This window comes from Caretta caretta, chromosome 17 (genome assembly GCF_965140235.1).
Source record: "Caretta caretta isolate rCarCar2 chromosome 17, rCarCar1.hap1, whole genome shotgun sequence".
NCBI lineage: Eukaryota > Metazoa > Chordata > Testudines > Cheloniidae > Caretta > Caretta caretta.
In genome coordinates, this window is record NC_134222.1 from 16,360,678 (window position 1) to 16,388,306 (window position 27,629).

Below are 27,629 nucleotides of genomic sequence, written 5' to 3' on the forward strand. Positions count from 1 at the left end.
TATGATCTACTACTATTACAGTTATGTTACAATAGTGTCTTGATGGCCCCTTCTGACCTTAAAGACTATGAGTTATCTACTAATAAAAAGAGAGAATGCTGGTTCTTGTCCCTCTCAAACCTATTCCTGTAATAATGTCTTATTCCCCTCTAGGATTTTTACCCCCCTTGGAGATGGCAGTATCTGTTGTTCTTCATGTTTCCTAACTGTGCCACCTTTTGGTTGGCTGCCACTGAAGGACTAGAACATGGTGAGTATCCCCATTGGAGGGGCTTCATGAAATCAGCTATTTATGCCTTGCTGCTGGTCTCTGTTTATCCACAAAGAACTGAGAGGCTGATGCTGTTGGCTAAACAACTGCAGTGACAGCTCTTTGAGGTCATGTACAAAGAGGGAAGGTTGGTGTATGTTGGACACTAGCAGGCATTTGGAAGTATGTGGAGTCCATGCTGACAGGGTTGAATGGCATCAAAGCACATGAGCAGTCAGCATCCCCATAAAAACTGGAGCTGGGGAGAGTAGCTTAGATATGAGCGCTAGCTGGATGGACAGATGCATGGTTGTTTACTGGCAATTGCCTGAAGGGTTACAGCGTGGGTAGGGTGGAGACAGGACCCGCCAGTTGCAGAAGGGACTGCTGCGCTCACTGATGTCATGCCCTGCCACCTTCCTCTCGGTCTGGTGTGCCCTCTAGCATATCCAGAGGTACAAAGGTTGTGTCTCTGCTACCCTCACACCTGGGCTTCTGCAAAGATACTTCTACCAAGCTTCCCAAATCCACTCTATTCCATTACATTTGTGATTTCACTGCCATCTTCTCCCTCTGGACCTAGATTTTCAAAAACAGGAGTCTCTAGTCAGGAGGTAAACACTTTTGGAAATCTCACCATCTATTTAGGTTCCTGTCACTCCAACTGGGGGGGAGGGCAAAGGCAGTGTATAGTTAGCACCCATTGCAGCAGTTCTGCGTGGAGATGCATGTTAGGGTCTGGGGTAAAAGGCAGCATCCCATGAGATGAGTAGGAGGAGTTAGAACAACTACACTCATCCTGAACCCGCTTAAGCATCATACCTTTGCTGCTGTAGTGCAGACAAGGTATAAATTAATGTAGATCACTGCTCATTTCACTTTCACCCCACACTGCAGCATATAAATCACATGGGCAGGGGATCCCACTCTCTGGAGGAAGGCACTCTTATCTACCTGCACGGGGCTCTGCCTTCATCTACTCCATTTTTCAGTATAATTGAGAGGGGAGCTCTGTAAGCTCTTTGGGGCAGGTGAGTGAAACTGCATAGTGCAGCTCTGCTTCCAGTGTAACTCACAAGACATTGGCTCAAACACTGTATGACTGGTAATATTGCTGAAAAACAGTTCTGCCAGGGTGTATTAGCATATATTTATTTCAGCCCATACTATAACTTTCCCTTTCAGAAACATGGTTGGGGAAGACCATCACGCCCTCGCAGTGGCGTTTAAAGTTCTACTGCCATGTGTACAAGTAAGTGCACATAGCGTTACATCCTGCAATTTCCTTATGGAGGAACACAGTAAAATGGGCATCAGAGTATTGCTGCCTGGGAGTTTGGCAGCAGGACAGTTGGAATCTTTTCAGCAGCCCATTAAAAGTGTTTGATATGCACATCCCTATGGGAGAGAGCCTTACGTTCCTCCCAAAGAGTCACTGGAGGCTCTGGAGAAACAGTTAAAGTTCCAAGCATAGCCGTGGTTCTTCACACGCCAAGTGCGTGCAGTCAGTGCCATATTATATCCACTGAACATGAGCACAAAGGGTTCTCCTTCCTGAAAGAGCCGTCATGGGTGCATCTTTTACCATCCGTTCCCAATGTGTAGCTGAGGTACAGCACAGCTGCTAGATAAATGATTTAACCAGAGTTACCATATGATCAACTCCACAAGCCACATCAACTACCTCACCTGGGACTGTCACCTGAAAAGAAAAAAAAATTTGCTTTCAGGCTCTTTCTGCCACTTATGTGCACACACCCATACCAGCCAGGCTGAGCGCCTTTTAAAGTGCAAGCCTTTAGAACACCTTGGTGATGTTTCTTCAGTCTAATCTCCATCAGCTCCAACTGCAGGCAAAAAAGAAAAAAAAGCACAGAAACAGCCAACCCTACAGAATTCATCAACATACTGAAAAGCCCAGTGCATGCTCATGTACTGATCTGTTAGGAAATGCAGGGGATTGTAGCCCCAGCCCATCTGTTCAGAAAGCAGCACTGACTCAGCAAGATGATTTGTTAAAGCCTGGGAGATGCTTCACGTTTGGTCTCAGTTCAAGGACAAGGGTGGATTTTTGAACTGGGAGCATGAACAGGTTAGTCATTAAGTTACACTGAGGTCTTTAAGAACAGCTGAACACTAGCATTTCAAATGTGTAGTCCTCAATGGAGGACTGAAATAGCTGCTAGGTGGTGGAAAAGGCAACCAGCCACGAAGGGTAACAGATCCTCTACACTATATATGGTGCCCTATGGGAGCTCATGCTGCTGCTCTTTTAAAAGAACAGTAAGGTGCATTGCACCCTAAGATTCCTGACCATTTTAAATGGACACACCACTGCCATCTACTTTCCTAGTAGCTATGTCCACGGAGAAATGGGATAGTTAAAATTTATGCACTTGGCATTTGTGCCGTTTAATTTAGCAAATCTTAAATTAGGAAGAAGTATTCACAACTTTGATAAACTACACTTCTGTATGAAATTGCCCCTGCTTTAATGTTTTTTCCTTCTCTCCCTTTTTAAAAAGGATGTTTTATGTGCCTGTGACATGAAAGTTGAGAATTCAGGCAATTAAGTTAGACAGTTGTGCCAGAGAGGGTGATAGCTTGGCCCCCAAAATATATGAAAATCTTGTCTGAAAGGTGCGGACACTTTCAAACTCAATGCTCCATGAACATAGGTGTGGGGATTTTTCTTCTTTAATTTAAATGAAGTTTGACATAATCTTAGTGAACACAACAGATGCTGGACAGGGCTTGGGCTCTGACACTTGGTATACAGAACACTTAACTAGAGCCCAAGTCTCTCAGTTCTCCTGGTTCAGTATAGGCTAATTATAAAATGCCAGAACAATACTGGAGACAACATCTAGCTCTGACCCAACTCCATCCCTTCTGGTCAGGAAGTCCAAGGAGGAAGTGATAAGACCATCTTGCATTTGAAGTTTTCATGTTACTTTCAGTGCCAAAATCAACAACTAGGCCTAGTGAGTGGGTGAGACCTCACTCCTCTTTGTTATACAATACACTAAATACAGGGCATGTTTGTGCTTGAATGCTGTGTACTTACCCTCCATGGGAAATACTGGTCTTCCATTCTTCCAATCCCCAGGCACCCCCTTATATTCTTGCCCCACACAAACAGCTCTCCTCTGTCTGCAACAAGCAAAAAACCCAGGTCAGATTGCCTATGAACTAAGTAATTTTATGTACAAGGAAAGGGGTTGCAGCTATGCTGCTTATGGAGGTATGGCCTTCTAGTCAATCACCAGTAGGTCCTGTAAGTTTAGTTAAGAGAACACTTGATAGAGCAATGTTGTCTTCACAGAAGCGCTCAGGGAACAGAAGCAAACAAGAAGTTTTTGGTCTGAATCTTTTCTCCTCCACCCAAAGTGCAGGATTTTGTTTAAAGGAACAGAGTCCACCAGAAAGTTCTGAAGTCAGTGGAAGCTCCAGGTGTTCATTTTCAAAACTCAGGTTCAACATCCTCCATCTAGAGTCAAAGCAGGAGCAGCGATGTGACTTTCAAGATGTTTAACTTCATGCGTCAGAGCACACAGTGAGCCAGATAAGCAAAGATAGTGAAAGCCACCACTCCACATCTGATAGAGTGGTGGCTTCCAATCAGGGTAGGGCAAAACTGCATTCAGTACATCTGGAGAGGTCTTAGGCTTCTCAGTCACTGGAGGTGCTCTTAAACATTTTACTTGAGTCCCAATTTCAAAAATGATTTATACCAATGAAAGAACTCTGGGTAGACAAGGCCTAACTGTTTGTTTCAGCAGGGGGTGAGATTTTTTTTTTTTAACTGAAAGAGAGGAAATCGTCCCTGCAGGGACACAGTTCTACTGGTAAAAAGAAAAGGAGTACTTGTGGCACCTTAGAGACTAACCAATTTATTTGAGCATGAGCTTTCGTGAGCTACAGCTCACTTCATCAGATGTAACTACTGGTATATAGCTATTCCCGTATGAGCCTGGAAACACCAGTATAAAGCACCCTACACTGCTCTGACTATAGTGGGCAGTAAGAACAGTACAGCCTGTGTGCATGGACGAGCACTTTATCCACCTTGGTACAATGACATACGCTCTCCATTTCTTGGGTCAATGTGCCTCCACCATTATGGAAAGTCACTTCAAGGAGATGGGGTAAATGTTCTCTAATCCTTCCCATTTGGCTACAGCTCAATTCCAACATTATTTTACCTATCATTGAGGGAAGCTTTTACTCTTGAGATAGAGTACCTACTTCAGCTTTCCATGGTGCTGCCCTCTGCTGGGCATTGTCAGACTCCAGTTATTTTCTTCACATACAATCTTGATGTATTATAGTTACAGCTGCCCTAACAGTGCCGCTAAGATTGTCAAGTCAGTATTTGCACTGTAATGCCATGGTTTTTCTGCTTCAGACACTAGGTTAGTTAGTTCAACTTGCATATCTGGGCTGGTTGCAATTTAGAAAGCAAAAGGAAGGGGCACAGATTCGGGGGGGAGGGATAGCTAAGTGGTTTGAGCACTGGCCTGCTAAACCCAGGGTTGAGAGTTCAATCCTTGAGGGGTCCATTTAGGGATCTGGGGCAAAAATTGGGGATTGGTCCTGCTTTGAGCAGGGGGTTGGACTAGATGACCTCCTGAGGTCCCTTCCAACCCTGAGATTCTATGATTCTATGATCTGTTTTACTGAACCCAGATTAGGAATTTATCATCAACAGAGGCCAGGCTGTCATCTGTCATTGACATGGTCTGACTGAAAACATGATCCAAGCCATTGCATTGTTTCAGCATGGTATTTTTGAGGTTCACATTTCACATTTAAAGAGTGTTTTAGAAACAAACATCTCAGTAAGATTTTAAAAGGGGAACAAATTGAAAAGACACTTTCCCCACTGATCCATGGCCTGGAAACTTACTGTTAAGTGCAGCAAATTGGCTGAGTCCGCAGCGAATGCGAGAAACACGGGTGTCTGGACTGAAGTCTGACAAGCCAAAGAGGGTGGGTGGGATCATTTCTGGAGTTGCTGTTTCCATCAGGTTTGGTCCTTTCCCAAGAATTCCATATCCCCAGACAAAGACATTTCCTCCTTCTGCATTACAATAAAAACAAATTCTGTGAGTACATTCACTCTTATGAAATTAATACAGCCTCAGAAATCTAATTAGATCCAAATGGCTATTTTCTTTGGGCTTGGCAAGTCATTCCGACTATTTAAAAAAAAAAACACAATGTGTTTCCATTTGGCTCCTTCCTGCATTTGAATTCTCTCTAACTTTGCCGTCAAAGCCAATTTTCCTTGGATCATGTTTCCCAAATGTAGTTCTGCCTCTGCATTATTAAAACTGAGCGTTTTCAGTTTGTCTCTGAGAGAGAACAGGCCCACAGTGCCCAAGGTACAGAGACACTTATGTCCCAGCATTCCTACCCTCTTGGATTTGTGACTAGCCAGCTCTCTTTCTGGTGTGAGACTTCAAAAAGAATTCTTCAAGTTCAATACTCGTGAAAGCTGCCAGATGGACAGCGTGGGAGAATTAAATCATATCGACACAGCAGTGCATGCTCCCTGTGCCAACATGCCTCAGCTCTGACCTTCAGGAACAACTTCTAGGGCTAAGTATTTCATTCCTAACAGCCTGTCTCCTCACCCATCTTATTAAATCCAATGGGAGCCCTGCAACAGCAAAAATGAACTCACCATTTACAACAGCATTGCCTGTCCCTCCACATGCAGCATCCTTTATCTTCCCAATCTTGAATGGTAAGTGCCTCGGAACATTCACCTATTGAGAAAAAACAAACAATTCTGACCTCAGAGAATGCATACGCCAGCGATGAGAACCTGGACATTCACTGGTGTTTTTGGAAGTTTCTCTTAGGACAAAGAGAATGTAAACAATGTCTACAGAATGTCTATTGTTGTAAAAGTCACCTTTCTCCCCTGTATCTATAGGATTGTTCAGGCGGTTACATAAACTATGGATGCTTCCTCCATCTGCTGGACTGAGGTCACGGTGAATGTGATCCCACAGCAGGAAAATGAACTGTGTTCAGCTGAATGAGGCCAAAGGTGAAGACAACTGATTGGGGAAAGTGGCAAAGCTGAAAAAATCCACCTTGGACTACAAAACTGAAGAATGTTAAGGGGTGCACACCTAAAGGAATCCATTCATTCCAGAGCTGAAGAACTAGATAGGACAAGGAAGCTAGCCGCTCAACAGGTGTTTGCAAACAATCACAAGAGAGACCAGAAGGCCATAGGCTGTAGCCCTTTTGTGACAGAGTTTAAAAGGCACTGGAAAACCTATAGTTTAGTGGGTGTGAATGCTGAATGTTACAGATAGTTGAGCATTTCCTTTTCCAGAACAGTCATTACTCAGACTTGGCTCAAAGGCAACATCTTTGGTGACCAAGCAATCTAACCCCATTTCCAGTCGTTCTCAGTATCCCCTCCAGGAAGCCTCATATTGGAACAGTCTGACCCCATGCTATTTAACCTACTAATTATCTCAAAACATCCTTCCAAACTAGATAATTAGCCCTAAACTGGGGACACATCAGGATTAGCAAAAGGAACTAAACTAAAAGTTTACTAAAATGGCATTAATTTGATGGTCTGCTCTTAATTTTCCTTCAAATATAGCTGAATATTGATGAATGAGGCAAACATCTGCTTAATTGCCACATTCTACCTTGAGTCAGCATTTCAAATCTATTTACCATAAACATTTGCTCTAAGAAGAAATTTACTTTTGTGAAATGACCCTGTGGGATTTTTGTAGAAGGCTGTGTTTGAGCCAGTAGGGAGGAATGGATGCAGCTTGCACCTTTTATCCCATAAGTTTGAATGCGGCTAAATTTGTCAGATTACTTTTTGCTTGTGCATTTGAAAGCAGATTACAAATAAATTTGAAATGGATGAATTCTTTTAAAAAACTGAACTGTTCTAAGTATTTGGTCACAATATAATAGAGTACTCTTTATCACCAGGTCTCAAAGAAGATCAGTGTCATCATCCCCATCTTACAGATGGGGAAACTGAGGCAGCGAGCAGGGACATGCCTTGCCCAGAGTCATCCAGCAGGTGAGTAGCAGAGTCAGGAACAGAACCCAAGTATCCTGAGTCCTAGTCTAGTGCTCTCCGCACTAGGGTATACTGCCTCAGAAGTCAGTTTCCTGACTGGATGCCAAAATACACCCCACACCCATGACTCTGAGGCTGAGCTTCCTGCAAACCTTTGTCTCTGTACAAGCCATCTGCAGAAAGCCCATGTACATGAGAAGCAAGTTCAATTTTAAAAAGCAATTGCATGTCTGGACTTAGTCTGTTTTTTGCAGTCTCTGCTGTAGACTCAAACCTTAATAAAAAGGTTAATTAAAGGACTGCATTATTTGCACAAGGAATATTTTTCAAAAACTACAGATTAACAGCACAACTGTCCACACTACAGATTGCCTACCCCACTTAAAAGAGATTTATAAAACATTCACCATGAGCCTTTATGGTCCACTGAGTCATGGTATAATGAAAAATCTTTGTGAGCTTCTGGCACCCTGCAGCGATTGTTTATAATCTGACAGAGGAGAATTCCCCACTCTGTGGCAGGCAATAAGTGCCAATTCATCTTCTGTGGGGATTTCAGCAAGCCAGTGTCAAAATTAAGCTATGATGTTATCAGATGTGGCTATTTTAAGAGATGACTTTGTACTGAATTAGACTGACACTATTATTTCCTGCCTTAAAATTAATGATGGGATGTTGAAAAGGACTTCACTGTTATATATAAAAACATAGCTTAATTTATTTTACACATTTAATGGGTTTTGGCAGCTATATTTTAACATGCTTAAGTATTATTAATCAGGAGTCTGTGCATGCTATAGGCTATATAGGTTCATCTAGGAAACCATCAGCCCTGACATCAGACTAACTCAAGTATAAAACAGAAAAAAAAGTGTAAATTGAACACTTTGAACTTCTCTATCTGCAGATTTCAAAGTGTACCACAAAAATGATCCAAATCAATCTCCCCCTAATCCCTGTGAGATTCATTCAGTCACCCCAAAATATATTCAGTGAAGTTGGGTCCACACAGCCACGCCCTCATATGTTCTCCTATAGGTATAACATGCCCACTATAAGCAATGCAGTTACCTGGGCTGTCTCTCTACCCTTTATGGCTAGGAGTTTCAGAATTGCCTGAGGGAATTAGGTGCCCGACTCCTGTTGAAATTCCCAACATACAGCCTTCCAGTTGGATGCAGTTTTAAATCAACTTTCCCTCTGGGACAGAGCAACAGCAGGGCTTTGCAGAAAACTCAAGACCAGTGAGACACAACTCATTTGACAGACTTAGGTATTTAAAAACAATATTTTAACTACATTAAATTGGCTCCTTTGAGTGGGGCCATCTGCCACTTGTTATTCGGTTCACAATGTGAGGGGTGTGGCTGGATTCCCAGTCAGACCAGGAAGCAGCAATGATCAGGACAAGTTAAAGATCATTTGCTTCAAGCCCAGAACTCTCACTGCTGTTATCTTTGGGGACTTAGTACAAGTGGAGCTACACCTTAAATCCACTGAGAGACTGAAGCTAGAGCAGAATGTGGCCATCTATCTCCTCTGAGAGGGATCCTGCACTGAGCACATGATTCCAGAGTTCTCATCTTCTGTGGCTGCCTACTAGGTTTCAGAGAGGAGTTCAAGGTGTTGCTCTTTTTCCTGTGAAGCCCTAAATGGCATGTGACCTACCTACTGGAGGGGCTGATTACTGCCAGAAGAGGCACTCCAGTCAGACCATCCTTGGTTTGCAAGCTGGCAGGGCCTTCTCTAGGACACAGGCCCTCAACTTTAGAACATACTTCCCTTGCTTGGCCTGAAACAGCCCTAAACCATGGGCTTTCAGGGCAAAACACGAATACAAGCAATACGATTATTCCCAGACAGTAGGACTTAGTAATTGTGGGTGAAGATACACTGCTAGTTGTGTCACTTTACAGTGATTGTGTTATCAAAGGCACCTGGAGCAGGGAATAGGTGCTTACTTTATAGCTTCATGTACAGAACAGTTATTTACATAGTGCCCAAAGGTTGGCAGGCGAGTTGCAGATGGAACATCCGACCTAACCTAACCTGTGTCGTCTCTGTGATGGAAGCCAGCTGCATGTATTCAGAGTTTCCCCATCCAAAGAGATCTCCTTCATCAGATACAGCCAGACAGCTGTCCCCATAGGTGGCAACCTGAACGATATTTACTCCAGCAATATCTCCGCCCAGTTTGGTGGGCACGCTGGTGATATTGTAATGGCCAAGACCTGATAAGGGGAGAGAGAGATGTGCTGTAATGAAATGCTGTACTTGTTCATATTAGAAAAAAGGTAGATACCATGCGCCTCATGGTGCCAGTCATTCAAAGACTGGATCTTTTGAAGCAACAAGAAAAAAGTGCACCTGCTTCTGGGGATGTGTTATCTCAAAGCTAAAGCAAGATCTGACTGATGCATGCCTCCTGTGTTCTAGCAGCTTGGTGGCACAGCTCAAGAGCCCACCATGTATATTACAAAGATCAAACAGTTTGGTATCCTATCTGTCTCTGTAGAGGAGATAAATAGCAGAGCACTTCAGAGCAGGCTAATGCTACATTAAAATGCTTGATCTAAGAGGATGGTTAAACAGGAATTAACTCAGGGAAGCCCTGTGGTCTGTGTTATGCAGGAGGCCAAACTTAGATTATCACAATAGTCCCTTCTGGCCTTAATCTATGGAAGAGTTGCTGATGCTCAACATCTCCCAGGATTTGGTGCCAACAGGGCTATTTAAAAAAAGGCTCACCATGCTTTACCCATCTCAAGACAACAGTGGTGAGCCCCCCAGTGATATTTTTATTATGACTGGGCGGCTGTGAATCATTCTTGTACCAGCCCCACACTCTTGTTTCATGTTGAGCAAACAAGTTGATTTCTTACCTTAGTACCTAATGATCCAAGCCGAGGCCTATCACCCCAAAACATGCATTGGGAACTAACACAACTATCCCGAGCAAATTGTGTTGCAGCAGTTCTTCCTCTATCTGCTATAAAGCCAACCAATTCCTACTCCCTGACTGGTGACTATCAGCTCCGATGTAATGCAGAGGAATCTTTCTGCTCACAATTCAGACTGATGCGTGCCACCCTGTATTTTGGAGGTGGCTGTTAAAAACAGTGAGGCTAACATACAGTGGATTATGTAAAGCATGCATACTCCCATTCACCACTTCCCCTCCCTACTTTACACTCCTAAAGGTCCTTCATTGCTGTCACCAAACAATCAGGTTTCCCTCCAGAGTCAATTAACTCCACTACAGAGTGGGAGAGAGACCTGTTCAGCTGTCCTGTGGGTTGAGCACATTGAAACAATACTAACTGCACAGAAGTCCCATTCCTCACAACATCACACTGACCAATTGCCTAGAAAAAAGTAAATAAGCCTTCTTGATAGTATGGGTCTGGACAATTCAGGAACGAGACTAGGAACTGGATCAAAAATAAAATGACTCAGCATGAGAACTCCTGGGACTTGACGTGACTGGTCATCACGCTGTCTTCATTTACCTCAGCAGGCTCCAGAGCTAACGCACATGCCAGCATATCTAGGGCTCCTATGGGACCTTTCCCCCTGCTGTGGAACAATCTGCTCACACACCACTTGTGATTAATGCTGTGTGTGTACTTATGAAAAGATGCAAAAAAACTTGACAACATCTACTTAGCAGACGTTCGGTCCTGCTCTGCAGAAGCGGCTAAGACACAATCCACACTATCTAAAGAACCAGGTTTAATCAAGGCTGTGAAACATATTGTGACCCCCACCATATTAGAACATGGGTTTATCTTGCCTGTGCAGACAGATGTGTTAGTGAATGCTCTTTCAAACCCAGCTGAGACCCATGCTAAGATAGGGTCCCTAAAACCAGTTAGGTTTCCTGTGCCCTCAGAAACACAGCTGGGTCACAACATATTTCACAAGCATAGGTGGGGCAAGGTGAAGAGAATGGGCTGCCTGGGGCCAGATGGAAAGCTAGTCTGGGAGTAGGGGGACACAAACTGGGGAGAGCAGTAAGAGGACGCAATAGGCAATATGATGCAGCCAAATAGGAGGGAAAGAAGAAGGACCTTGGCCAAAGCTTCCTGCCTAGGACAGCAAAAGCAGCCAGGAAGGTGGTCTCAGTAAAGGCCGTTGTCAAGAGCAACAGGAACAGGAAATGTGGGGGGGGGGGGGGGGAGGAGGAGGAGTCTGGAAGAAGGACAGCAGCAGTAGGTAAAGACAATATAGAGCTGGATAGGTAACCCCACATCGGCGCAGACCTCCCGGTGAGGGGGCACAGACTCACTCAAGTGGATAATGAACTCTTCTGGGCTCAGCCAGCACTGACCAGACCGAGCTGTCAGCCTTGCTGTGCCTGGAGATTAGCATAGAAGATGACAGCCACAGACCTGGATGCCCCTGAGACTGCATGGACCAGGTACAAAGTGGGGGTGACCAAAAAGAGGAGTGGATTTTCCCTCTCTCAGGGGAAGGAGAGGGAAACGGACCTTGCTTTTGTTTGTTTGGAGAATCTCTTGTGTGCCAAACACAGGAAGGACTCTGTAAGCAACTCCAATCAAGGTCTGGTGGGGACACCTACCTGCCACACCCCAACCAGAGTCCTTCCCCACTGCCACTTCTCACGTGTCACCATGGGTGTGGGGGGAGTTTCAAGGTCAAACAGGGTCTAAAACTCAGCAAGGCCAGGGGACATTCAAACTTCTTCTCTAATTGCTCCCATCCTCCAAGAAATAAAAGGAATAGGCTTGGCTCATTCACATGAGCATGCAGAGTACTGTCTATACAGAACATGTTTTTATCTTGCATGTGCGGACAGAAAAGCATGTCATGGTTCAAGTCAAGGCTCACCAATACATCGAGATGGGATCGCTATGACTATTTCAAGCACTATACAGCAATCCCATACCTATGCACTGGAGATAAATGGCTTGAAATATTCTCAAACAGGTTTTGCTGGCAAGACAAAAACATCCTCTAACACAAGTGAGTTGCAATGTACCTTATCTCAACTTGCTGCCACTGTTAAATATCTGACATTCTGTCTTCCAGTCAGTTGATCAGAGCAAACACTGTTCCAAGCTTTTACTAGCACTTGTTGGATTTTCTGCACAGCAACTTCAGCTCAGCTTCTACTTTTCTGAAAGGCCTACCTGTTTGTCCATCAGCTCCCCATCCACAGGAGTAAACATCGCCTCTCTCCGTCCTGAACAGACTGTGATCCTGCCCACAGACAATCTACATGCAAGTGAAAAGCTAAGTCAGATCATGTTGAGAATTAGTGCACCATGACATCATGTGCGGACTTATGAATGTGAACCTCTTGTACTCAACATGCCTGTTCTCTTTAGCCAGAACTTGCCAATTTTGGGGCCTTCTGTCCAGAGCAAACAGAACAGCTACATGTACAAGAGGGAAGGTTAAAACCACCCCAACACAGGCCTTGGTGAACACAGTAGAATTTTGGCTTTGTCTGTAGTGAGCGCTCCCGAAGTGGAATTCCAAACAACATAGTGAACAACGAGGCCCAAGCAAACCATAGCCCAACATCATAAAATGGCATCAATGAACGATGGAAGAGAACTCTCATCACAACCTCCCTTCCAAGAATGATTATTTCCTGGTTCACGTGATGTCAGCTACACCTTGCAATTTGACTCTTTGACTTAAGAACTACAGCAACCCGGAATGTCCCTCTGCCGCTCCACATCTGTTCTTGGACTGATAATGTTTTACGCAATACGCACGCCTGTCGTGAGCTATTCCAGTGATACTCAGACTGGGATGCGCAAGCGGCTCTTTAACATGTCCCCTGCCGCTCTTTGCTGCACATGACATGAAAACACGGTGGGATTTAATTATTAACCCGTCAAAGTTATTAACCCATCAGGAGGCTTTTACTATGTTATTAACCAATTAAGTTATCAACTTGCACTAAGTTATTAACTTGTTTGCTGTGAGAACATATAACTAAATATTTTATTACCCTGTCATACTGTTTTAAATATGAATATCTAGTACTATAGTAAATGAAACAATGAATTCCCATGACTGTGGCTCTCTTGGGGAATGCTGATCGCTAATTTGGCTCCTGAACCACTGAGGTCTGAGTATCACTGAACTAGGGCCAAAATTTCCAAAGGTGAGGCTTAAAGTCTCTCCTAAATCACTGGGTAAATGTTCAAGAACAGCGAGCACCTAAGAGCTGACACCAATATCACAGGGAGCTGCTAGGTGCTCGGCCCACCTGAAAATCTGGCTAGTGATTTTTAAGAGCCTAAATGAGGATTTAGGCTTTTAACGTTAAAGGACTTATTTTGGAAAACTCTGGCTGAATATAATGCGGGCCTCTCCCATCCCACTGGCCTGGATTAGTTACCTTGCTTTCTAGGAGATCACTGGGTGGATTTTATGGGCCAAATTTTCTCAAGTGCGTACATGCAATCCAGGCAAATGAACACGCAAATGGCTAGTTGTGCAGTTTAACTGCAGCTGCATGAAACAGCAGGGCGATCGTGTGTGCTAATTAGGCCTCATCCAATCCTAGAAATCCTCATCTAGAATCTGACCGTATGTGAATCTAGCTGGCAATTTACAGGGAGAATGGTCTCATGGTTAAGGCATTGGATAGCACTTGGGACTTCATAAATAAAAGGTCTCGGTGCCCAACTGCTGCAAATTGGTGGTAAAAGGAGAGGTAGCAGACGCAAAAGAGAAGGCCGAGATGACTGAGAAATGGTCAGGGATAGGCCTCTCAACAGATAATACTCAAATGCAGCCAAAGAAATTCAGCAGCAGAGGGTGCCCATCAGCTAAGGTCTCATGTTTCCTGATCCTCCCAGGAATTCAGACCCAGCAAAGTCAATCACACTAGCTGGGAAGTGGTATAGGATAAGGGGCAATTGTTCAAGCCCCAAAGAATCAAGCAGTAGGGCCTCTTTCCCATTTTAGAAGACATCTGTTGAACGACCCCCATCCTCAGACAGGTTTTAGATTGAGAAAAGGCTCTTACCTGCACAACCCTGCCTTCAAACTTTCGCAGTCGGTGAATTAGATGGCTCTCACTGCATCACCAGCAGAGAAAGAGAAAAGGTAAAACAAAGGGAAGATTTCAAGGGTTTGCAACTGAAACTTCCAGAGGCTTGCGCTCTTTGCAAAATATCTGGGGAAGGGAGTCTTCACATGTACTCAGAACACTTAACACTATAGAGCACTTTCCATCTTCTGAAGGGAGAGAAATGATTTCCCCTTTCTATAGGTTAGTTTAAGTGACTAATCTAAAGCAATAGGAGTTCTACTTGGTAGAGATGGGACTTTTCTCTCAGGAGCTCCTGATTCCAGTCCCTGGATTATACCCAAACCACTAGATTATACTGCCTCCAAATTAATTTAGCACTAGTCTACCCGTTCTCACAGTACATTACCTGGCACTACATTAGTAGGGATGGAGAAAAGCTGTACTAAAAACCTTCACTGGGGAAGGGAGTATGAAAGTAAAGAAAATAGACCTGTAATTAATTATATGAGAACTTCTATTATGCAAAAATAAAGGGTATGAATTCGGGGGGTAGTCTCACCTGTAAATTTCACCTTCAGTAACTTTTCGGCCGCACTGCCCATAGGAATTGTTGCCCATGCTGAAGACTGAAAAAACAACAACTGCATGCATCTGACTTCCATTTAGCTATTCAAGTTAATATCAAGCATTTATTCTCTCTCATAGATGTTGGCTCCTAACTGCAACACGGCCTGCATAATCCCAACATACACCCAAAATGCTTAGTTCTCAAGCACCTACAAGATGATCTTGAACCTTCTCACCAGGGTTCACCTAAATATGAGAGATTCAAGACATTTCAGGCAACAGTATCTAAGCAGTAATGTCATATGCACTATACTAGTACCTGGAAGCTAGTGGCCATTCCTCCATAATTGACTAGCTCCTTCGGCTGTTGCCTAGGAGACTTAGAAATAAGATCAGCATTTCCACAGAAGCACCAAATCAAGTGATCAATTCTCTCAGCGATCAATAGCTGCACTGGGATGCTAAATACTGCACTGAAGTTGGTGTGCTAAAGAATTCTCAGGGCATTTGAGAGCCAGTCAACACAGGTTCCTCTCTATATAAGCCTATTAATTAATTACCTTTATGAATGCAACATTCTACCTAGCCAAGTAGCACTTAGAAGTTTCACAAAGAAAATGCCATAAGGTATTGGCATACCTGTCCGAAACCTGAATTAGAAAATACATCCAGCTGAAAGAGACAAATACCCTACACTTAACAAGCCCCAGGGCTAGACAGACAAACCATATTTTAGAATACTTGCAGAACAAAAACATCTACAGCTTGGGCCAGATGGAACGCAGAATGTGAAGAAGATTTAAACTTAAGAGTTTTCCCTTCACTGAACAATCCTGCTTTAAGGGTTGAAAAAACACTTCCATGTGCCATATTTATACAGTCAGGTTTGGGTTCAGCTTTTAAGGAAAGAAGAAAAGACAAGACTTGACTTGAGCAATCAGACTCTGTTGTCCCTTGCCACACTATAAGTGATACTGTACCTCCTTCCTTGTCCGTCAGGATCAGGGAATGAGCTCTCCCGCAAGACACCTGCAAGATCCGAGTCTCCTGGGGAGTGTCCAGTGGTAATGGAATGGGAGATGGTTCCAAGACACATTCATAGCTTTTAGCTTTAAGAAAGAACAGACAAATCAGAAATTACCAACTTCTACAAAGTGAACTTGGTGTGTGTTTGCTCGCGGATCGTATTTATGAACACATTGCCAAACAGATTCCTGTATTAGGTAAAGGACAATTTATGATCCAGAAAGCAAAGATCCTAACCAGAGTCCAGGGGTGACCTGGATCTATCTCACACTAATTGCTAATAGGGAAGGCTTGGAAACAGCAAGTGCTGGATTCTGCCCAGTGAGCAATTCACAGAATGCAGAAGTTTGGTGGCATTAGATTTCAGGCAGCCACATTCAGGGAATTTGAAAATTTCATTTCAGCAAAGCAGTTAAGCATGTTGGATGGATTACTGAAGAGCTTGAAGTTAAGCATGTGCTTAACTACTTTGCTGAACTGGGGGCTTTGTGACTCAGGCACAATGGGAGGAAACATTCAAAGTCAGTGTGCAAGGTGAACAGGGAACCTCACAAAAAGAAAAGGAGTACTTGTGGCACCTTAGAGACTAACAAATTTATTTGAGCATAAGCTTTCGTGAGCTACAGCTCACTTCATCTGATGCATTCAGTGGACCTCATGACACCATACTTAAAGCACAGCAGATTAAAATTCCTCTCGGAAAAAGGAATGCAGGAACAAGCAGCAGCAAATGTGGCTTCACAAGGGATCAAAGATCTAAAGTGTTTTTTTAAATATTGTACTAGAAATCAAAGAGTTGGTAACTCAACAGAATATACAATTAGTTAAGGCCATCAGGGAAAAGAAAAGAGCAGCAAAAAAGCAAAATATAATTAGCGCTAGACAAAAGGTTAAAGGGAGATGAGCTTTTACAAATGTATCAAAGGAAGAACTTATACTAGAGGGAAAATGGCTCCCTTAAGATCAGACGGCGATCTCTTTACACACAGTGAGTAGAAGTACTTTACGCCACAAGACATCCCACTGATTGCCTAGGATCTCTTGTGCGGCAAGGTACCCTCTTTGTAGGTATCAACAATCTGGATCTTAGTGACTGGAGGGAGCTTGCAATGCAAACAACAGGAAATGCAATCCAGGAGACTGCCTACACAGAGGCAGGTTTCACTGGGAAATAACAGCCATTCTATTGCTCTCTAATGCCGCTACATCTGCCCCTCAATACCAGAAAGATATTGACAGGCTGGAGGGAGTTCTGAGATTTAAACTACACTACAAAGCGAGCTCAGCCAGAAGTGTGTAAAGGAAAAAAAAAAAAGCACAACCCCTAGTGAATGTCATGACACTGGCAGAGCAGGTGCTAGCTCATGCCAAAATCCCCAGGTTTCAATTGAACACTGACACAAACATAGCTGGAATGAGGCTGGCTCACCTGTGTGTTAATATTGTTAAAATCATTCCAATACCTATAAGAATGTATTTCACAACCATTTCATAAATACTAGTTCCTGCATGCATTAATATAATTTACAGCATCTGTATCCCATACAGTAAGGTAATATTTGAGCAGTTGTATTGTAAGCCTTTGTGACTCTGTGTAAGTCACCAGACAGGAAAGAAACATTAATTAGTATGAAGAGCTGATCTGCAACACAAGATGTTACGTCTTTCCCAACAGGAAAGGTCCATCGACACCAGACAGACTATTGTGGGATGTTAAAGAGGACAAGAGACTACTGTTCTGCTCTCCTCCCATGAAGATGAATCATGCAAGTGGATTCCTCCCATCAGCCGAGTTTGCAGCTCAGAGCGCATGGCAGCAGGGGATGAAAACACCAAACAAATGGAACTAGGCATCTCTATGCTGCTTCAACTCTGGTGGTGGGGTGTGGGTGTGGTGGTGGGGGAGGATTAGGGATAAGAGAGCCGGAGATGGTTAGCTCTAAAGGACATATAGAGCTTGCTTATTGTAGAAGCATCTATTACCTTTTGATACATATGACTAGTATCAGAGGGGTAGCCGTGTTAGTCTGTATCCACAAAAACAATGAGGAATCTGGTAGCACCTTACAGACTAACAGATTTATTTGGGCATAAGCTTTCGTTTTCACTCCATGCATCTGAAGTGGGCTTTTTACCCACGAAAGCTTATGCCCAAATAAATTTGTTAGTCTGTAAGGTGCCACCGGACTCCTCGTTGTTTTTTTGAAACATATGACTGTTCCTCATTTGTGTGTGTGTGTATCTTCATCTGCTTTAACTTTACAAATAACTCTTTTCCTTTTCCTATCTAATAAATCTTATAGTTTTTATGGGATTGGTTACAAGTGTTGTCATTGGTGTGAGATCTAAGGTGCAGGTGACCTGGAGTAAATGACTGGTCCTTTGGACTGGGAGTAACCTGAATATTTCTGTGATTCTTGCTGTAAGGAACCATCTGTATCAGAGACATGCTCCCGTGGGTGGCAAGACAGATCAGAGTACCAAGGAGACTGACTGTGACTCCAAGTTAAGGCTGTTATAGAGCCTGAGGAGTTTACACTTGACAATTGATTGGTGAAATCTAAGTATATAAGTCACAGCCAATCTGGGGTGTGTGTCCTGGTTTCTAAAAATCTGCCCTGAGGTTGGTGCCCCCACTCTTGACCCACGACAGGCAGCATGACAGTTACGTCAGCTAGAAGTGTGAAAAAAAAATCACATGCCTTGGTCAGTGTAACTTTGCTGGCAAAACCTGTGGTGTAGACACACCTGCCACCAAAATAGTGATACTTACAGTTTAGCAGATATTGTTCGGAGAGATGACATACCTAGGCCAGCAAAAAAAAAAATTCGGCCTCCATTAGGGGGCTCTGTCAGCAAAGTTATACCAGTTCTGTTGTGTAGACAAGCCCAGAGAAGAGCAACCAAAGTGATCAGATAGCTCAGCATTTACTTTCTTTGGCCCAATTAATAGCTAATTGAAGTGGAACGGCTTCAAGAGGAAAGCCTGAGGGAGCCCCACACCAGGACCCCGCCTAGCCCAGCACTTAGGTGATGGCTGCTTACATCCCACCAGGCAGGCAGAGGGGGAATTGAACCCCATCTCCCACATCCTGAGCAACACCCCAAACCACTGGGCTATAGAACATTCATGAGACTAGCTATCGGTGGCCCAACTGCTATGTAATTATTTCATTAAAGTGGCCCAGCATCAACAAGAGAAGAAGAGTAACCCACATCACAAGATCCCTTAGATCAGCACTCAGGGCACGCACTTGCGAGATAGCAGATCCCTATTCACATCCCTTCTCAGTGGGCAGAGTGGGGAATCAAAGCAGACTCACCCCCACCCCAGGTGAGTGCCCTAACCAGTGGGTAAAAGTCAGGAGGGAGAGTGGTGCCCCCCGCTGAGGACACTCATTTAAGAAGAAGTGACAGATCGCTGTTCAAATCCCAGCTCCTCCTGAGGCCATGAGAGGAAACTGACCCAGGCTCTGCCAGATCCCAGATGAGTACCCTAACCATTAAGCTAAACATTGTAAGGGAGGCCCTGGCCTCCCCAACCGCCTTGTGTGGCATTAGGCGCCTACCCAGTTGAGCCCCCCAAGGGAAGATAGGCAGCACAATGGTTGGAGAAACATGCTGGGGTTTAGGCATGAGGATAAGAGGGAAGGTCCTCTCATAGATCAGTAACTGGCTAAAAGATAGGAAACAAAGAATAGGAGGAAATGGTCAGCTCTCAGAATGGAAAGAGGTAAATAGCGGCATCTCCTAGGGATCTGTACTGGGACCAGTACTGTTCAGCATATTCATAAATGATCTGGGAAAGGAGTAAACTGTGAGGTAGCAAAATTTGCAAATGATACAAAATTACTCAAGATAGTTGAGTCCAAAACAGACTGCAAAGAGATCTCACAAAACTGTGAGACTGGGCAACAAAATCACAGATGAAATGCAGTCTTGATCAATGCACATTGGAAAACATAATCCTAACTATACATATAAAATGGGGGGATCTAAATGAGCTGTTACCACTCAGGAAAGAGATCTTGGTGTCACTGCAGACAGTTCTCTGAAAACATCCACTCGATGTGCAGCAGTCAAAAAAAAGAACAGAATGTTGGGAACCATTAAGAAAGGGATAGATAAGGCGACAGAAAATATCATGTTGCGTCTATATAAATCCATGGTACGCCCACATCTGGAATACTGTGTGCACATGTAGTCGCCCCATCTCAGAAAAAATATTAAAATTGGAAAAGGTTCAGAGAACGGCAACCAAAATGCTGCGGGGGATGGAACGGCTTCCATATGAAGAGGAATTAAAAAGACGGGGACTGTTCAGAGTGGAAAAGAGATGGCTAAGAGGAGATAGGACGGAGGTCTATAAAATCATGACTGGTGTGGAGACAATGAATAGGGAAGTGTTATTTACCCCTTCACATCACACAAGAACTAGGGGTCACCCAATGAAATTAACAGGCAGCAGGTTAAAAAAACAAAAGGAAGTATTTCCTCACACAACGCACAGTCAACCTGTGGAACTCTTTGCCAGAGGATGTTGTGAAGGCCAAGACTATAATGGGGTTCAAAAAAGAACTAGATAAGGTCAGGGAGGATAGGTCCATCAATGGCTATGAGTCAGGATGGGCAGAGATGTTGTCCCTAGCCTCCGTTTGCCAGAAGCTGGGAATGAGCGACAGGGGATGAATCACTTGATGATTCCCTGTTCTGTTCATTCCCCCTGGGTCACCTGGCATTGGCCACTGTCAGAAATCAGGATACTGAGCTAGATGGGCCTTTGGTCTGACCCAGTATGGCCGTTCTTATGTTCACATGCACAGAGGCAGAAACGTAGGTGGCTAGGGAATTTTTAGAGCAAAAACTTAGGCACCTACAGGGTTGAGCAGCAGCTGTGCATGGGTTTTGTGAATTGTGGTGGTGCCTAAACTTGGGATTTAGGCACCGAGTCCCTTTATGGATCTAGCTAGGTGTGCCCATGGTGTGGAGTAAGTGTACCCATTCTTAGCTCCCCTGAATTCCACTTTGCATGCCTGTAGCAAGAACTGAGCACACTCCCCAGCTCAGCACTGCATGCCTGAGGCATCAGCACTATCTGCAGCTCCAATTGCTGGAGTTCTCAGGGTAGTTTGACCCATTGTAAAAACAGATCGGGGGAAGGGGAGCTCTAGTCACCAAGGGACCCCAGAATTGTAGCCCAGATGCTACTCTGGGTCTTCATCTGGCAGAGAAGTTGTCAAGCCAATCTGGCTCTGCATTTGCATGTTAGAGCACTTTACAATTAAAGACAGCTCATTTGCCAGGAGAGAAAGGGAGCTGGATCTCAGGAGCCCCTTAACCATGACCCCAAATTTGCACCACAAATGGTACCCAAGGCCTTCTACCAGCATACAAATTTACAAGCTAAGCTGCCAATTTTGGTAAAAATTTAACTATGTTTCCATGAGTTAAGGCCCATTTTGTGATTTTATGATTTGTTTGGATTGGATGCCCAATAACGTTAAAACATTACATGATACAGAAAAACTGCACCACTTCCAGCATCTATATCCACCCGGGCGATGGCAATGACCACCAGATACGTGCCTAACATGTGGTAGCAAAGACATTTTCCTAGCTGATGGGTTACCCCTTAACGCCCAAAATGGGTCTGGGCTGGTACACTACATACATTTATAAAACCACTCCATGGACAAAACTAAATTCTTTACAAGACAGAATTCTCAAAAACCCTCTCAGCCACCAACACTGCAACCCAACCCCACTGGCTCTCCATCCCCAGGAAATGCCTAGGACAGTTTGTCTTAAAGGTCACCCAACACCCTTGGGATTTAGACTTCTAGAAACATCTGCAATGTTTTCCAATAGCTTATTTATGATCCCTCAAATCCCTACAAGAGCTGAGATGCTTACTTTGATCCTTCCTGCTTCTCTGAAAGCCAAGCTGAGAATCCTTGTTCAGCCCCATGCCCCAAACTTTGGTAATGTCAGTGGTTTTTGAGGATATTAGAGTGAAGCCATAGCCACATGCTGCAGAGGATATCTTTAAGAAAAAGCAAAACATTGAGTTATAAATCTGTTTTGGAAAATTGAAGCTTATTTGATTTTATAAACTCAGAATCATGTTTATTTAGATTACTTCCCCCAATTCATGGCAAAGGAGTCTTCTTGGTACAACCCTTACAAGAGGGTCATCAGTAGTCCTTATGCTGTTGTGTTTTAAGAATAAAGCTCAAACAGCTGCTAGACAAGCTTCTAAACACTTGTTCTTTTTAGCAACTAGTCCAAAAACTTGGTTTGTTTTTAAAGACACAGCCTGATCTAAACTTAAAAATTAGATCAACCTAGCTATGTCGCACTGGGCTGTGAAAAATTTCACACCCTGATCACTGTAGTTAGGGTGACCTAACCCCAAGAGTAGATCAGAAGAATTCTTCCGTCATCTTAGCTACCACCTCTCGGAGAGGTGGATTAACTACACTGATGGGGGAAAAACCCTTCTGTCAACATGGGAAGTGTCTACACTAGAGTTCTACTGTGGCACAGCTGCACCACCATAGCTCCACCACTGTGGCAACTGTAGTCTAGACATGACCTAAGCAGTACGTATAACAACTCAGCAAAACCTATCACGTCTGTGGATATACGAGACAACCCCAAAGTAGTCCAGACTAAAGAGAGACTATGCACTGCTGACCCGATTCTTCTGGCTTCTTTTCTGAATAAAATCCAGGATGGAAATTAATTCTAAACTGTTTTTTTTTTTTTTATGCTTTCAGTAATAGCACGCATGGACACAGCACTCAGGTGCAAGTTTAGCACTCCACGAAGTAATGACTAGTCCCGGACTCTGGGCAGCCCTGGAGAGATTTAAAACCAAAAAGCTGTTCATCTCGATGAGACTACAGAGCTCTATCAACACACCTAAATTCACAAATGCAGCAACCCCTGCAATCCGTCCTGGAACATGTCAGTCATGCAAAAACTGTGCGGTCTTCAGGGTGGATAAAAATCAATGATTTTTTAAAAAGAAATAATCAAAAAAATTGGATTTTTTTTTAAATCGGATTTTTTTTTATAAAATGCTTTTTGAGGAAAAAACTTATCTAAAGATAGTTTTAATTAAGATACATTATAGCTCAAAGATATCTCATCATGGAATAGGGATTTACATTCTAATTCTATAGTATGAGACAATATATTCATGTAACGTTTGAGAAAAGTTCTGTAAATGAGTTCCAATAGTTCATGGATTAGAGACCCAATCTTATGGGGTTCCACGGGCTTCTGTATAAATTATTTAGGTTAATCTTTCTATCTACCGAATGGCAGTCTAGAAGATACCATCCGAGATGCTTAGTTTTGCAGTTCTCAAACTGTGGATTTGTGTCTCCAGAGGTAACGTGCTTGTTAACAGCAAAAAATGTTTTAAATAAATAAATAATATACAGAGGTGAAAAATAACAGACCTCAACTCTATTGTCCCTCTGCAAATTTGTGTACATAGAGTCAATCCCTTACCTCTCTCTTAAAGTGCAAAGTTTCAAAAAGTTCAATGAATAGAAGATTGTTGGGGGTGGAATAGATCTTGTCAAGGAGAAGAAGTCTAGAGACAAATGTGAGAAGTGAGGGACGTATGCTTGTTTTGTTAAAATATTGTATGTTTGCTGTTGAAGAAAAAAATCCAGAATACTTAACATTGTTGTTCTAGTTAAATAAAACCATTTAAATGTCTGTCTGGTGATGTTCTCCTCCTAATACAGCATGGCTAGAAAATCCTCCAAATATTAATGATTAACCTGTTGAATTGGAGATAGTTCACCTCCCAGTTTACCTTTGGTAAATGAAATAACCAAACAATCATTTGTTTTCTGATATAGTTGTAAAACTAATCTGAAAAGTTTTCAAAATAAATCACTGTTTAAAAATGTATAATGTGTACCTTTTAAAAATGAAACCTACATCTATCTCTGAGTTGTGAAGATTATGTATTAAGGTTATAACAACCAACAAGAATGCACTTTTATGTAGAAAACCATGATTAAATCGAGTCTTCCTGACTAGTGATTTAAATCATGATTTAAATCAATTTGATTTAAATCAAATCCACCCTGGCAGTCGTTTTGCGAAATAAAAGAATGAGAAGCAGGACACAGAACACTAAAACTTTTCCACTTCAGCACAACTTGAATAACAAAAATGAACAAGATTTTGTTTTCTAAACTAGTAAGTTGTTGGGTTTTTAAAAAAAAATAAAAATAAAGACTCTCAATTTACATAAATTTCAGCCCTCCTCAGGCAGAGTGCAAGCCACCAAGAATTAGGCTAAAGGAGACGAATGAATTTAAACTATTTCTTTAAGATGGGTTTCTAATTTGTTCAAAGTGCAAAGGTACAAAAGAGCAACCGACTTTGGGGATACTTTTCTTCTGTGGGGAGTTAAAGGAAATCGCGAGCTCTCTAACATTGTCATTTTCCCCATCTCGGTTATGGTTCTGGCAATATAGTACATACCAGAGGTGGGCAAACTATGGCCCGCGGGACCGTCCTGCCCAGCCCTTGAGCTCCTGGCTGGGGAGGCTTGCCCCCCAGGCCCTCCCCTCCCCCGTAGCATGCTGCCGCACAGGCAGCATGTCTGGCTCTGGCCGGGTGGTGCGGCTGCCAGTCCTAAAGCTCTGAACAGCATGGTAAGGGGGCGGGGAGTTGGATAAGGGGCAGGGAACCGGGGGGCGGGGGGTCAGGGGACAGGAAGCAGGGGGCAGTTGGATGGGGTGAAGGTTCTGGGAGGGCAGTCAGGGGACGCGGAACAGAGGGGGTTGGATAGGTGTGGGAGTCCTGGGGGGCCTGTCAGAGGGCGGGGGTGTGGATAGACGTCGGGCAGTCCGCAGATAGGGAGCTGGGGGGTTGGGTCCCAGGGTCCCATTGGGGGGCGGGGGTGTGGATAGGGGTCGGGGGGAAAGTTTGGGTACAGGGGGGTTTGGTCCTGGGGTCCTGTCAGGGGGCGGGTGGGTTGGATAGCAGCTGGGGTCCTGGGAGGTGGCGGTTAGGGGCGGGGGTCCTGGGAAGGGGAGGTCAGGGGACAAGAAGCGGGGGAGTTGGATGGGTTGGAGGTTCTGAGGGGGGCAGTCAGGGGGTAGGAAGTGGGAGGGGGCGGGGACCAGATTTTTTGGGGGGCACAGCCTTCCCTACCCAGCCTTCCATACAGTTTTGCACCCCAATGTGGCCCTCGGGCCAAAGTTTGCCCACCCCTCCTATATACCATGCTTAAGCTCTCTAGAGCAGGGGTGACCAATGTGTGGCTCCGGAGCCACATGCTTCTCTTCAGAGGTTAATGCAGACACCAACTTTCCAATGTGCTGGGGGGTGCTCACTGCTCAACCTCTGGCTCTGCCACAGGCCCTGCCCCCCACTCCACCCATTCCCACCCCATGCCCTCACTCCTTCCCCCTTTTCCCCAGAGCCTCCTGAAAGCGGAGGTGCGGGGGGTGGGGGGAGAGAAGGTGCTGATCAGTGGGGCTGCCTGCAGGCAGGAGGCGCTGGAAACCGGGGGGGGGGGGAAGCTGATGGGGGACTGCTGACCTATTACTGTGGCTCTTTGGCAATGTACGTTGGTAAATTCTGGCTCCTTTTCAGGCTCAGGTTGCCCACCCCACTCCCCCCACAGCGTACAAGCTCCTGTGTGTTTGCACAGGTCCGAGAACAATGGAATCCCATTCCTGTTGGGAGCCTCTAAGTATTATCACAGTGCAAATAATAAACAATGATTGTTATGACGACACAAACTCTCCTTAGGCACATTGACTCAGCTACATTGACAACAATGGAATTAAGGTAATGCTGATAAATTAACCCCCAAAAGCTTTATATTTTTGGACAGACACCTGCCAAATCTGATTCATTGAGATAAATGCTAAAATCAGTGGATAGAAGGAAGTTTTTTTAAATCACCTTCTTAGAATGAATATGTTGCTCTGCATTTTTCGACATGACATTTAAAATCTCAGACCTTGTTCTCTTTCATTCAAACAGGCTTAGAGTCCTGTTACACTGAGCTCACATTGACAGTCATTTGAACTTGGAGATTACGTCTCGTTAAAACACAGAAAAAAATCCTCATCACCAGAAGAAAATACTTCTTTGAAATGAATCCCCCTGAAAAATATCAGAGACAGGCCTAAACAAAATGATTAGACCAAAGCTTCGGAAAGTTCAGGTGCTAATTTTGCAGCTGGTCCCTCTCACTATAATGAGCTGAACCAAACATCCAAGCCAAAACACCTGTGATCACGGGGAAAGTCAGGATCTGAAGAGTTGACTTGGATGCATCTCCACTCCCAAGTGTCCTTCCAATAATACTTAATGAGTCTCCCAGCTGTTTTCACCCACCTTCTCAGCTGTTTCTAGGCGGTAGGGTGTGGGCTGGATCCTCCGGCGCTTTTTCCAGCCTGCATCAGGCATAACGAAGCTGGGGATCCCCAGGGCCCCAGCATAACAGAAACCCCAGACAAACACCCTCTCCTTCCGCTTGGCCCTCTCCCCCACATACTGAAAAACTGGGGCAGAGTCCTCAGTTTCTCTCACTTCTCTGCTGCTCCTGGTCCTGGCTACCTTGCCAAAGCCTCTGGACAGACCTTGCAGCGGCAGTTCCCTCTGGGGCCCCAATAACCCCCTGTGGGGCCTCAGCACCTGCAGCCTCCTCTGACCTACCTGGGACCCCAACACCTGCAGCCCCTTCTGGGCTACCTGGGACCCCAACATCTGCAGTCCCCTCTGACCTACCTGGGACCCCAACATCTGCAGCCTCCTCTGACCTACCTGGGACCCCAATAACTGCCCCTGGGACCCCAGCACCTGCAGCCCCCTCTGGGCTACCTGGAACCCCAATAACTGCCTCTGGGAACCCAACACCTGCAGCCCCCTCTGACCTACCTGGGACCCCAATAACTGCCTCTGGGAACCCAACACCTGCAGCCCCCTCTGACCTACCTGGGAACCCAATAACTGCCTCTGGGACCCCAGCACCTGCAGCCCCCTCTGGGCTACCTGGAACCCCAATAACCGCCTCTGGGAACCCAACACCTGCAGCCCCCTCTGACCTACCTGGGACCCCAATAACCGCCTCTGGGACACCAGCACCTGCAGCCCCCTCAGGGCTACCTGGGACCCCAATAACTGCCTCTGGGACCCCAGCACCTGCAGCCCCCTCAGGGCTACCTGGGACCCCAATAACCGCCTCTGGGACCCCAGCACCTGCAGCCCCCTCTGACCTACCTGGGAACCCAACACCTGCAGCCCCCTCTGGGCTACCAGGGGCCCCAACAGCCCCCTCTGAGACCCCTGAAGTCCCTGCACCAGCAGCTCCCCCTGGGGCCCCAGGAGCCTCTGCCAGCCCCGGCCCGCAGCGAGGAGCAGCGGAGTCGGGGCCATTGGCCCAGCAGAGCCCGATACGCCCCCCGCCGGGCCGGCAACGCCAACCGCCGCTCTACCGCGGCAGCACGAGCCGCGCGGGAGACGCCACCTTGGCGACCCTTCCCCTTTGACCTCCCGGGGCCCGCCCCCGAACCCGGGAGGACGGACTCGCCGCGCGACTTCAGCGCCGGGACGCGGGGCAGCGCGTGGGTCACGTGGGCAGAACGTGCGGCGGCCATGACAGCCGAGGCACGAGCACTCCAGCGGCCTTGGTCGAGACCTGC

General features: G+C 45.0%; 1 protein-coding gene across 1 annotated transcript; it reads right to left on the reverse strand.

Moving 5' to 3' along the window:
• Positions 1 to 1,388: 1,388 nt before the first annotated feature.
• RCC1L (RCC1 like) lies at positions 1,389 to 27,538 on the reverse strand. The gene is made up of 11 exons (XM_075120819.1): positions 26,323 to 27,538; positions 21,850 to 21,979; positions 15,891 to 16,019; positions 14,903 to 14,969; positions 14,338 to 14,389; positions 12,479 to 12,563; positions 9,375 to 9,556; positions 5,940 to 6,024; positions 5,160 to 5,333; positions 3,318 to 3,403; positions 1,389 to 1,952 (listed from the first exon to the last, which is right to left on the reverse strand). Exons 1-11 carry the CDS (start codon positions 27,361 to 27,363, stop codon positions 1,875 to 1,877), a joined length of 2,109 nt encoding a protein of 702 aa, XP_074976920.1. The 5' UTR covers positions 27,364 to 27,538; the 3' UTR covers positions 1,389 to 1,874.
• Positions 27,539 to 27,629: the final 91 nt, after the last annotated feature.

Bases quoted from the DNA above. Each gene is read 5' to 3' on its own strand.
- RCC1L (XM_075120819.1), bottom strand. From the start codon at position 27,363: ATGGCCCCGACTCCGCTGCTCCTCGCTGCGGGCCGGGGCTGGCAGAGG. The intron at 14,970-15,890 runs GTACAGTATCAC...TTGTTTTTTCAG, and splicing joins CCTGACGGACAAGGAAGGAG to TCTTCAGCATGGGCAACAAT. The intron at 3,404-5,159 runs GTAAGTTTCCAG...TGCTTGTTGCAG, and splicing joins CCAATTTGCTGCACTTAACA to ACAGAGGAGAGCTGTTTGTG.